The 13,630-nt window shown below is 44.5% G+C and overlaps 1 protein-coding gene across 4 annotated transcripts in view; it reads right to left on the bottom strand.

Moving 5' to 3' along the window:
- The window catches only part of ATP9A (ATPase phospholipid transporting 9A (putative)), a 148,650-nt gene that overhangs the window by 30,913 nt on the left and 104,107 nt on the right, over nucleotides 1–13,630 (bottom strand). For all 4 annotated transcript variants that reach the window (XM_049868746.1, XM_049868748.1, XM_049868749.1 and 1 more), the window contains exons 15-16: nucleotides 10,128–10,289; nucleotides 296–388 (exon numbers count right to left, since the gene is read on the bottom strand). In XM_049868746.1, coding sequence (XP_049724703.1) covers nucleotides 296–388; nucleotides 10,128–10,289 — 255 coding nt within the window. The remainder of the gene's footprint in view (nucleotides 1–295; nucleotides 389–10,127; nucleotides 10,290–13,630) is intronic.

The raw sequence follows: 13,630 nt of genomic DNA, 5'->3' as shown, positions 1-13,630 counted from the left end.
TGGAAATAAATTCTCCCCCAGTTGAGCCTTGAGTTGACCATGGCTCCAGTCAACAATGACTGTAGCCTCTGAGGGACCCTGAACCCAAGGCACCCAGTTAAGCTGTGCCTGGGTTTCTGGCCCAGAGAAACTGAGAGATAATAAGTGTTTGTTGTTATAAACCACTGAGTCTTGGTGTGATTTGTTGCACAGTCATAGATAACTAATACAGACACCCACCTCACTATATCCCACAAAGACTGCCTCTTCTGAACACGTTCCCATGCCCCGGTTTTAACCTCTGCGTCACACTTACCTCTTCCTCCAGCCAGTCGTTGTACTGCACGATTCCAGCCATGACAACATCCGCCCCCTTCATGTAAAATGTAATTTCTCCAGTTGATTCATCCTAGAAAGGGGGGCAGGAAGGAATGAATAACAGAAAGGAACACCCTCTTTCTGCTCCAGTGCCCACTTCCCACGATAGATGGTTTACAAAGTGTACTTAACAGGCTCAGATGTTTTTTCACTTGGCTGAAGATAACAAGTGAGAGTAGCCTCGCTTCAGGGCAAAGGCCATAGAAAACAAGGATACTCAAAGCATTTGGAAAATTGTTACATGATAAAATCAAGCTCAGAAGGATGTGAGAACTTTGTGTGTAAAGTTACTGCTATTCCAACAGGAATGGACTCCCACATTATAAGGTCATTTGAAATGTATATGTAGGACTACCAGCATCCCCAAACTGTGGCCCACCCAAATGGACAGGAGGTAAGATCATCGTGTGGACCAGAGTTCCTCGACTCAGCACCACTGACACTTGGGGATGGATGATTCCTTGGGTGGGGGCTGTCCTGGGATGTTTAGCAGCATCCCTGGCCTCTATCCACGAGGTGCCAGTAGCACTGTCCCACAACTGTGACAACCAAAAATGTGACAAAGACAAATGTCCCCTATGGTGAAAATTGCCTCAGTTGAGAATTGCTGATGTAGAAAATTCAAAACCTCCTCTATCTGAGGACGTGGCTAGAGATCAAATTACCTGGATTTTCAGTTCACACCAACTAGATTTTATAGGTAATGGGTATAACTAGTGCATAGGGATTACAAGCTAAAACAGGGCACGAGAGCCCGGTTGTGAGAACTTGGACAAGTTACTTCTTTTCTCTAAACCTCAGTTTCCTCATCTGTAAAATGGTGATACTAACAATTCTTTATCACACAGGCCTGCAGTGGCTTAAATGTGGTCATCCATGGAAAGTAGTTAGCACAGGGCCAGATATACAGAAAGTGCCCATTCGGTGTCATCACTACTGATATGAAGACAGTAACTTCCGAGGTCCCTCTGTCACCTTGTATGTGGAAAGCAAGGGTTAGATGGTGGTTCTCACCTAAGGGGTTGTTCTGCCCCCTCGGGGCACAAATGATGGTACCTTGAGACATATTTAAAGAGCCCTGGTGGCACAATGGTTAAGCACTCAGCCACTAACTGAATGGTTGGCAGTTCAAACCCCCTAGCCACTCTGCAGGAAAAAGATGTGGCAATCTGCTCCTGTACAGATTATAGCCTCAGAGGCCCTATAGGGCAGTCCTACTATATCCTACAGGGTCGTTAAGAGTTGGAACCCATTCAATGGCAACAAGTTTTGGTTTGCAGATGTATCTGGTTGTTACAACTGTGGGTGAGGGTGCTACTGACATCTAGTGGGCAGAGGCCAGAGATGCTGCTAAACATTCTACAGTGCACAGGATGGCCCCCCTACAATACTTATGGCAAGATCACTCTATAAATGTCAATCATGGTACAGTAGAGAACTTGCTTGGAGGAATGAGGGAGGAATTGCCGGTCTTACCCCACTCTCCTCTTGATGACCCCAGCCATGAGGAGGCTGCAGGTAGAAGAGACGGGGAAGGGAAGTAGACACAGCCACCAACACTTTGTGCCTGAATCTGGCTACTCTGGGGAAGTCCATGTAAATCCCTGTAACCTCTTCGAGAAAAAAGAAATATCCAAAGCCAAATTAGGGGTATAATTCCTTCTTTTAAAATAACTTTCAATCTAGAAGGCATTATGCTAAGTGAAATTAGCCAGTTGCAAAAGGACAAATATTGTATGAGACCACCATTACAAGAACTCAAGAAGAAGTTTAAACACAGAAGAAAATATTCTTTGATGGTTATGATGGCGGGGAGGGAGGGAAAGGGGTAGTCACTAATTAGATAGTAGGCATGAACTATTTTACGTGAAGGGGAAGACAACACACAATACAGGAGAGGTCAGCACAACTGGACTAAACCAAAAGCAAAGAAATTTGCTGAATAAACTGAACGCTTCGAAGGCCAGAGTTGCAGGGACAGGGGTCCGTGGACCATGGTTTCAGGGGACATCTAGGACAACTGGCATAACAAAATGTATTATGAAAACATTCTGCATCCCACTTTAGCGAGTGGCATCTGGGGTATTCAACACTAGCAAGGGACCATCTAAGATGCATCAATTGGTTGCAACTCACCTGGAGCAATGGAGAATGAAGAACACCAAAGACATAAGGTAAAGGTGATCCCAAGAGACAGAAAGGGCCATGTAAACCAGAGACTACATCAGACTGAGACCGGAAGAGTTAGATGGTACCCAGCTACAACTGATGACTGCCCTGAGGGAGCAGGAGAGCAGTGGGATGCAGACCTCAAATTCTCCTAAAAAGACCAGGCTTAATGGTCTGAATAAGACTGGAGGGACCCTGGAGGTCATAGTCCCCGGATCCTCTGTTAGCCCAAAACTGGAACCATTCCTGAAGCCAGGGATTGGACTGGACTATAAGACAGAAATTGATACTGATGAGGAGTGATCTTCCTGGCTGAAGTAGAAACATGAGACTATGTAGGCAGCTCCTGTCTGGAAGCGAGATAAGAAGCCAGAGAGGGACAGGGTCTGGCTGAATGGACACAGGAAATATAAGATGGAGAGGAGGAGTGTGCTGTCTTTTTAGGGTAAGAGCAGCTAGGAGAACATAGCAAGGTGTGTATAAGTTTTTGCATGAGAGACTGATCTGATTTGTAAACTTTCACTTAAAGCACAATAAATTTAAAAAAACTTAAAAAAAAAAGAAAAACTTCCCAATGCCCTCTAATCATTGGCAATTCTTTAGCACAACTTACCCATGAAAGCCCTTTGGGCAGAGGAGAGGCGCATATAGTTGAACTGCATCACTGCAGGGTTTTTCCTTGATGGAGCACTCCTATGCTGGCTGGGGCTCAAGCCAACTGTGGGGTCTGAGCACCAAAGCTCTAGCGTTTTTTCTTTCCCCTTCACCCAAATGGCGTTCAACATCACTGCTGTAGGAAACAACCCCCCTCCCTGCTTCCTTTACTATAGAAGGGGCTCGAGAGACTTCAGACAGTTCATCCAATATAAATACTGTATCAACTGTCTCCTCCTGTTAGTCATTTCCTCCCACCGAGTTCATCACAAGGTTACTTCGTTCCCATATTATGGCAAGATCACTCTATAAATTTACAGAGCGAGTGGCCAGTTGTGTTGCATTGTTGTGTGGTTTCATCTTTTTCCACCGAGGTCTGACTCTGGCACCTGTTCAAAGGCCTCTTTGACTCCAGCAATGACAATGGTATGATCTGTACCAACGGCCCGACTTCAACATCCCACGTGGGAAGAGGTGGGGGAGGGCAGTGGAACAGCTCGTACATGACAGAAACCAAAGGGGCGACACAACCTCCCTTCAAAAAGACAAGAACACAGGGCCCAACGACCATGCTTTCCTAATCTCAGCTCCCTTTTTAGAAGACAGAGAGCCAGGCAGAGAAAAGGTCTTGTGTTGTGTGTACAAGAAGATCGCCAGCTGCATGGTGTGTGAGTTCACCCACGTTTAAAAGGTTGGATGAAAACTCCCTGAGGGACTGAATTGCTGGGCTGAGGGCTGTGGGGACCATAGTCTCATTGAACATCTAGCTCAACTGGCATAACAGAATTTATAAAGAAAATGTTCTACATTCTACTTTGGTAAGTAGTGTCTGGGGTCTTAAATGGCCATCTAGCATACTCTACTAGTCTCCCCTTCAGAAGAAAGGAAGAATGAAGAAAACTAAAGATACAGGGAAAGATTAGTCCAAAGGACTAATGGACCACAGCTACCACAGCCTCTCCCAGACTGAGTCCAGTACAACTAGATGGTGCCTGGCTACCACCACTGACTGCTCTGACAGGGATCACAATACAGGGTTCTGGACAGAATTGAGAAAAATGTAGAACAAGATTCTAACTCAAAAAGAAAGACCAGACTTGCTGACCTGACAGAGACTGAAGAAACCCTGAGAGTATGAAACCCTGGACACCCTTTCAGCTCAGTAACGAAGTCACTCCTGAGGTTCACCCTTCAGCCAAAGATCAGACAGGCCCATAAAAGAAAACAAGACTAAAGGGGTACACCAGCCCAGGGGCAAGAACTAGAAGGCAGGAGGGGACAGGAAAACTGGTAATAGGGAACCCAAGGTTGAGAAGGGAGAGTGCTGACAGGTGACATTCATAAAACAGCACATGTACTATCTAATGAAAAAACTAGTTTCCTCTATAAACCTTCATCTAAAGTACAATTAAAAAATGAAATAAAAAATAAAAAGGTTGGATGAAACAGACAGGGGAGAGCAAAACTATTAACTGTCAGCAGTCGCTAGACCAAGCCTAGAGAAGTTTTACGCCTAAGCTAACTTTCTCACATCAGGTGACATGGACAGTTACTTTCAGATAGCAAGTGGGTTATAGGAAGACATCAGCCTCAGCATAATCAACATCTGGGCCAGTGATTCTTTATTGAGCATTGAAGGGTATTTAGCAGTATCCCTGGCCTCTACCCACCAGATGCCAGTAGCATCCTCATCCAGGTTGTGACAACCAAAAAATGTCTCCAGACATTGCTGAATGCCCCACCCCCGGGGCAAGATCATCCTGATAAGAACCACCTCATTAGAGGGGTGTAGTGAGATTTATGCAAAGTGGCGAATCAGCCTAAAAGCCCTGGACACCCATCTCCACCTGCCCAAACGAAAGATAAAGAAGCAGACAAGCCAGAAAACGAGAAAAATTATATACATTTATAATTATAAAATTACAAGCAAAATAATATGCATTTTATTACAGATAGCCTGGGAAAGATGGATGTTCATAGCAGAATTATTTTTATTAGTGAAAAATTACAAACAGCCGGTTGTTGTCATTAGGTGCCATCGAGTTGGTTCCAACTCATAGCGACCGACCCTATAGGACAGAGGAGAACTACCCCATAGGGTTTCCAAGGAGTGGCTGGTGGATTTGAACTGCTGACCTTTTGGTGAACAGCTGAGCTCTTAACTACTATGCCACCAGGGCTCCTATAAACAGCCTAAGTATCCAAAAAAAAAAAAGTTAAATAACGGTATGTTCTTTCAACAAAAGACCACGTACACATTAAATATCATGCCTTAATGACATGAGAAAATTTCCACCATATATAGTTCAATAAGGTGGGCAAAGGTTAGCAAATCTTATATTGAGTTGGATATTAATTTTATCAAAACGTATATGGCAATACGAAGGTACTCACATATGCTTAGATGAAAGACTGGAAGGAAACTCCCTGAGAAGACACCTGTGGTTGTCTCTGGGTTGTGCCAACAGGAGTTTCAGTCCTCCCCAGTATATATTTGTTTGTTCCAAATGCCTTAACCACCACTGTTGATTATTTAATAACTACAGCATGGTGGGTGGGTGGTTTAAAAAATGACAGACTCGTCCATTTGTATACAGTGCTTCTGGCCGAGTACCTGTTCTTACTGGGAGAAGACACAGGGCGGTGTCTCATAAAATACGACAAGGGTCTGGGAACGAGTGTCCTTTACAACTAACTGAAAGGGGGTGTCTACCACTCACTTATTCCAGAATGGCTGATATCGGCCACTGTTCAATGATGAGTCAACCCTCAAACGACTTCAGCAGATCCCACAGCCCTACAACTTGAAAAATAAAGGCTGGAACAAAAATAATCACGAAGTAGATGATGACTCGAATCCCCTGGAAACACCCACCCACAGGATTTGGGCTGCTGCTTCCAGACCACGGACGCTCTGAACGTCAGATGCGTACTCAAGATATGGTTCAGAAGCTATGGGGCAGGCCAGGTGTGGACTCCGGGGACAGCAGCAGCTGTGTGAGGGGAAAGCTCCCTCCCCACCCAAAAGCTGCCAAGAATACACCTCCTGGACAGTCTGGAAGTGCCTACGGGCATCTGGACATAAAAATTCCTCAGAATTTGTCATTTTCAAAGCATGTTCACACCAGCTCTCACTGGATCAAGAATAGCAGCCCCTGGAACTGTCTCTGTCTTCCACCTCTGAATTGGCTCCTAAAGACCCTGCCTCCTGGTGCCCACAGCCTGTGTAATCCACTCCCTTTGAGTGGGAGCTGGACCCAGTGGCTTGCTTCTAATAATAGAATAAGGCAAAAGGAATGGGTGTCACTTCCAAGGTCAGGTTACAAAAGACTCTGACGTTGGTCATGTTCAAGCTCTCTCTCCCTCACTCCCTCTGACGAAGCCAGCTGCCCTATGAGTTGACCTGTGGAAGGCCCATGTGGGGAGGGACTAAATCTTGCCAGGCTGTGCCTGGAAATGACTCCTGCCCCAGTTGACCTTTGGGTGTCTGCAGCCCCAGCTGACACCTTGACTGCAGACTTGAGAGTCCCTGAGCTAGAGGCTCCAGCTAAGCCACACCCGACTCCTGACCACAACAGCTGTGAGATAATAATATTGTTTTAAGCCACTAAGGGTGGGGTCATCTGTTACATGGTAATACATAACTAATACACTACCCCAACATCACGGATGCTCCATGAGCTTTTCAACCCCCCTCCTGTCACATCTGAATGCCTAGGCCCTAGTGGTAAAGAACATGGACTTGGGAGCCAGAGAGCCTGGGACAGAATCCTGGCTCCACCATTTTCTAGCAGTGTGAACTTGGGCGAGTTTCTTAGCCTCTCTATACCTCGGTTTCTCCTCTGTCAAATGACAATCATAATGGTACCTACCTCGCTGGGTTATGGTGAGAATTAAATGTGTGAGTTTACGTAAATCACTTAGAAGAGCGCCTGACCCACAATAAACACTATTCAAATGTGGCCTATCATTACGGCTATTGTTGTTTCTATTGCTACCAGTATCAGTGCTGCTGCTGCCACTCCCACCACCACCTATTACTACTACTAAACTGGAGCTGCCCCAGGCACAAAGCTGCTGCTGCTGCTACCACCACCACCACCACCAGCTCTCCTACCCACTGCCCTCGAGTTGATTCCTACTCATAGTGACCCCACAGGGCTTCCAAGGCTGTAACTCTCTACAGAGGCAGACTGCACACCTTTCTCCTGCAGAGCCACTGGTAGTTTCCAGCCACCAACCTTTGAGTTAGCAACCAATTGCTTTCAACCACCACCACTACTCCTACCAAACTGGAGCTTCCCCAGGAACCTAAGTTACCATGTAAATGACTGAGGAGACGAATGAAAATCTAGAAGTGCTAGAAAAAGTTGTTAGGATTTTTTGTTTGTTTTTTAGTGTCCTTTTTGATAGCTGCCCAAACATAAAAAAAATAATTGACCATTACTATTGAGCCCTGTTTAATTCAGCGTGTAGGCACAAGTGCTAGGCACAGGAGACACTGGGATGAACAAAATTAGTCTAGTCCCTGACCTTAGTGTCCAGTAGAAAAGACAGACACTGAATAAGTAAACTCACAAGAAAGAAAGAATTACAATATGTGATAAGTAACACAAAGAAAAAGATGCCCCAAGAGTTACTCGAAGTCAAGGAACTTGTAAAACTGAAGCTAATGGGGCAATCCCACTGGCTAAAAATACTCTACTGCCAAAAAGGGACACAGGACCACATGCCCAACAGCCTGCATGTCAATTTCTACTTATATTAATTTACAAAAGAGAATCTGTAACTCTTTGATTCCTAAGGTGTGAAACACTTGGGTAGACATGAATGGAGGGGATCCAAAATTTGTTTAAAAAAAAAAAAAAAATCCTGAGAAGATGAGTCTTATTCTAAAGATTCCCATGATCTGAGGCAGACTTCCCCAACCAAGCCAAATAATGTGGAAAACCTTAAAAATATCAGGGAACCACCCCAATACCAAAATAGGTCTAGGATGAAAGCAAATAATCTGTAGTTTAAAAGCTCCCTTGATAATTGTGATCATATGCCAGGTTTAAGAACTACTGAAGGAAGCGGCATATGAATAGCTTATCCAAGTTTCCCAGAATGGAAAGTATAATTTCTCATGGGTAAAAGAGCCAATAGAAAAATAAAACACTAAATCAGACTCTTCGGATGGGCAAAATTTAAAAAGCCTGACAATATCAAGTGTTGATGAGGACGTGGAGGAACAGGAACGCTCATGTACTGCTAGTGAGACTGAGATTATTATAACCACTTTGAGAAAAAGTTGATGATATCTGGTAGAGTTGAAGATGTGTATATTCTACAACCTGGCAACTCCACCTCTGGGTATACTCTGCAGAGAAACATTCACACCATGGTTCTCTACAAAGGAGACTGAAAAGTGACAAGGATGGGCACAGCTATATGGCTTATAGTAGCAAAAAAGAGGCAGAAACCTAAATATCTGTCAAAAGCATTATGGACTGACTGCGTTTCCAAAAATGTGTGGTGTAAAATCTAACCTCTATGCCTGTGGTTATAATTCCATTTGGGAATGTGTTGTCTTTGTTATGTTAATGAGACAGGATTAGTGTAGAGTGTATCTTGAGTCAATCTGTTACAAAATTTAAAAGGAAGCAGATTAAGCAAGCAGAGATGGGGAAGATAGATGCCAAGCCACATGGAGATCTCCTAGGAACAAGGAAACAGAAGCTGAAGAGACAAGGACCTTCCCCTAGAGCCAACAGAGTGAGAAAGCCCTCCCTAGAGCCAGTGTCCTAAATTTGGACTTCTAGCCTCCTAAACTGAAAAAATAAATTTGTTTGTTAAAGCCATCCACTTATGGTGTTTCTGTTACAGCAGCACTAGATAACTAAGACAAAGAAGGAGCTGGAATGGAACCAAACAACAGAGGTGTATACATAGGATTAAACGTATGAAATAAAGTTTTTTAAAATGTTGAGCAAAAACAAGAAGTGGCATAAAGATGCATACACTATGACACCAATGACAAAGAGAATAAAACACATGTAAAACTGTATACATATTGTTTAAACCCAAACATATCTGCTAAGAGTATTTTAAAATTCCTAAGAATGATGAACTTGGAGTGAAATGGCATCTAGGAAGCACAGATGGGGCTTCTACTGAACTCACCACGTTTCATTTCTTTAAAAAATGCTTTGAATACAACATATACAAAAATAGGGAAGACCTTCACACACATAAATTTGAACAAATGAACCCAGACACAAAAGGGTATCTACCATATTTTCCACTCTTATCAAGTTCGGACACAAACAAAACTAATTGGTGGTAGAAATCAGAAGAGTAGTTATACCCTTGTTATGGGGGGGAGGGTGTGTGCTGGCTAGAAAGGGGCCAAGGGGCTTCAGGGTGATGGTGAGTCCTGTTCTGTTCCTCGTTCTGGGTGCTGGTCACACAATACTAACTTTGTAAAAACCTGAGCAGTACACTGAGGATGTTTGCACTGTTCTCTGTGTATGTGATAGCTCAACAGAAGGTTCAAAAAATATTTTTTAAAAATCTGAGACAAACTTGACAACATGATGATGTTGAGCAATCATTTCTCTTGGTAACTTTCTAAGCGCACAAATAAAGAACAATTCAAATTATTTAATTAACCAAAGAGTATGCAGTGAGAACTGTATTAGCAAGAAATGCCTAATCCATATTCACTAGTCCTTTGACTCTAAAACAGGGTCAGCCAGCACTGATCCGCAGTTTGCCTACCTGATGAACTGGCATTCTTTCTGCTTTGGGAATTCCATTCCCTTGTTTGTCTGGGGAACAGACACCATAGCAAAGAGGGCTACAGAGAGGGCAAGAGAGAATGCCAAGTCACAGGGAGGGGCATACACTACACGGCGCACTTGGGAAGTTTAGCGATTTTCAGTCATAAACAAAAGACCACTCACCCTCACAATGATGCCCATGCGCTTGCTTTCATAGGTAAAGGGGAAGATCTGCAAGATGGTGAAGTTCAGGATCTGGTCGCCAGGGGTCCTCAGCTGCATGGAAGACTGGTCTCGGCCCACCAGTGTTAAGCCCACGCTTTCCGTCCACTGAACCAGGGCCACCTAAATACAACACAGGGTCGAAGGTCAGACACGTGGCCAAGGGTCCCGGTTCACAGGTCACACAAATGCAGCAGGGGGAGCAGGGACAGATGAAGAGCAAGGAGTCACATCTGTCACTGGGGTTGGCTGGGCTTTGGCCCGTGGTCCTTGAAGTCATCACTGCTTCCCCAGCTGGTGATGGTACACTCCTCCAGGCCTGTGAGGGCTCCCACAGGAAATGCTGCCCCCATGAGGTACAACCTGTCTTCTCTTCCCAGACCCAAAGCAAGAGGCACACCACAGCTGTGGCAGCCAAAGGCAGAGCAGATTAACCACAGTTAAGCATTTGGTGGAACCTCGGTGGCACAGTGGCCCTAGGGGGCAGTTCTGCTCTGTCCTGTAGGGTCGCTATGAGTCAGAATTGACTTGATGACAGTGGGTTTTTAGTTTTGAAGTGTTCAGCTGCTAAGTGAAAGGTTGGTGGTTTGAACCCATTCAGCTGCTCCGAGGGGGGAAGACAATCTGCTTCCATAAAGATCACAGCCTAGAAAACCCTAAGGGGCGGTTCTACTCTGTCATATAGGGTCGCTGTAAGTCAAAAGTGACTTGACGGCACCCAACAACAACACAACCACGGATCAATTGTGGAAGAATGTGCACCAAGCACAAATACAGGGAAACAAGCAGCTTAACGTTGTTGAGGTGCTTCACCTTCTGCTCCGCTTTAAACCTCACGGGCACTCCACCAGGTGGGTAGCTACAGCAGTTCTCCATGAGGCAATTCTGCCCCTCCCCCTCTCCCCAGAGGACATGTGGGAACGTCTGCAAACATTTGGAATTGTCACAACTGCGAGGTGGTGGTGCTACTGGCATCTAGTAGGTGAAGGCCAAAGTGCTGCTACACATCCTACAATGCCCTGGACAGCCCCCCACAACCAAGAATGATCTGGCTCCAAATGTCAGCACTGCTGAGGTTGAGAACCCTGGTCTGTACAGAGAAAACCGAGGCTCAGAGAACTCAGCCATTGAGATCCCAGGTGTCCTCTTGGCTAGCCTGCTACACCCCAAAGGGGAGGCCCCAATTGGGGTTCCCAGCCTGGCTCTATCACCAACCGCCTGGTCCCTTCCTGAGCCTCTGTGAAATAAGAGACTTGAAATAGATGATTTCTCATTTCTGTTTTGACTCTAAAAATGTATTATTGTACATCGTTAGTCAACTATAATCAGATGTCTAACCTGATTTCTGTTGCTGATTTCAATGGAATTTACATTAGTGAGAAGTTCTTTTTCAAAAATGGGTGGCTCCACCTTGTTTCAGAGTCCCCAGATGGAGCAAATGGTTAATGCTTGGCTGGTAACTGGAAGGTTGGTGGTTCGAGTCCACCCAGGGGCCTCTGGGAAGATCGACTTTTGAAAACTCTATGGAGCACAGTTCTATTCTGACACGCATGGGGTCACCATGAGTCTGAATCTATTTGCGACAACTAGTTTTTGTTTGATCCTGTTTTAATTAATGTCATAACCAGTCAACCAGGATTAATTTTAACTAGCTTTCTACTTTGACTGATGAAAGAAATCGTTCTACTGACCTCCAACTTTCAAAGAAAAAGCTAAGCAACTAATGATTTTTTTTTTTTTTGCTACTAACCTGCGGAAGTCTTTGAAAACTCATTCATTCATTTGTTTAATCCAATGACTGTGACTTTCGATATGGCCTGTCTAGCCTGCTAACAACTTTTTTAGAAGTTTAAAATGAACACATCAGTGAAGATCCGTATATATAAAATACTCCCATCTGTCTATATAAAAAAGCTTGGGTACATGCATAAGAATGTCTATGAAGTAATATACATGAAGGGAAAACCTCCCGGCTTTTGCTTTTAGCTTTCTACACCACTGAAACATCTTTAGCATGGGCATGTATTTCTTTTAACTATGTAGATAAATAGCCCAACACAATTTGAGATACACAAAAAATCTAGGTACAGACAAGCCAAAAACGCCTGACTAAATTTACACCCTTCTTCCATTTAGTAACCAACAGAGAGAGAAGCTCTTCTTTGGGTGTTTTCAAACACTGTTATTGAAAGAACTGTTTTCATTACTGTTTTTAAGCAGCTGTTACTCCACTCTTTAACAATCTATATAATTGTCCTGAAAAGTCTGTGATACTGGGCTTCGAGGGGATATACTCAAAGAATTCCCCCAAAACATGCTCTTAACTTCAATAGAAGGAGCCCTGGTGGCACAGTGGTTAAATGCTGGGTTGCTAACCAAAAGTTCAGCGGTTCAAACCCACCAGCTGCTTCGCAGGAGAAAGATGTGGCACTCTGCTTCCGTAAAGACTACAGCCTTGGAAACCCTATGGGGCAGTTCTCTGTCCTGTAGGGTACTGTGAATTGAATGGACTCAACAACAATGGGTTTTTTGAGCAACTTCGAGAGAGAGAATATGAACCTCCAGAACAGGAAACAGTTTTCAGGGCTAGGGAGGCAGTTCTGGGGTTGGCTAGCCCAGCCCCCCAAGGTGTGGACCCCACAGAACTGTAGGAGAGGAAAAGTCAAACCAGGAATCTTGAGAGATCAAAAGTGACAAATATCCCCAATGAAGGGTGAATGACAACTATTTGTAAACATTTTTTAATTGTGCTTTCTTCCATTGCAAACCTCTCTATGGAGTTAAGGAACCTACTAGGGCTTACCATCACCACCTCCAGCACTGTGGGTCCAACATCCTAATCAAAACCTCAGTGGTCTCCTTGGGGGTTATTCAAACAGGATATGAGCCCCGAGGGGGGTCTTTCATTCCCACCTTCCACTCTCATACACGACTTTAACGTATGTAGGTGTTAATTTAGAGCTACTTTCTAACAGAACCTACATCATCCCCGGGGGTCCTTCCTAGTGAGGGGGAAAATGGTTTTAGAATTGGGGTGCTCACTAACGCCTCTCAATTTCAGCAGAGACAAACACTCGAGGGGCATGCTGACACAACTGCATTCCTTTCCAAAACAAGACCGTATACAGAAAGCCGAGTATTATCTGGGCAGGAGGAGCTTCGGTTCAAAGGAGTCATTCCATATCACACAATCATAAAGTCTCCCTGCTCTAAACAACCTGAGTTGGGGTCTCAGGGACCCTTGCGTCAGAATATTCAGTCAGGGCAGTAGCAGAATTAGAAACCTCGTTAAGGTCAATGAATGAATGAATGTATTGGTGTTAACTAGATCAAATTCTGCAAACACAGACGGAGTCTTTGGTTGGGGGGGGTTCTCTTATGAGTCGGCTATGTGTCCTGGTTTGGGTCCAGAAGGAAATCAAAAGGACAGAGCATGCGACTTTCCTTTCTTACATCTGAAGAAT

Source organism: Elephas maximus, chromosome 25 (genome assembly GCF_024166365.1).
Source record: "Elephas maximus indicus isolate mEleMax1 chromosome 25, mEleMax1 primary haplotype, whole genome shotgun sequence".
In the NCBI taxonomy this organism is placed as follows: Eukaryota; Metazoa; Chordata; class Mammalia; order Proboscidea; family Elephantidae; genus Elephas; species Elephas maximus.
Note: the sequence above shows the minus strand (reverse complement) of the source record. Positions and strands in the feature narration are given on the sequence as shown.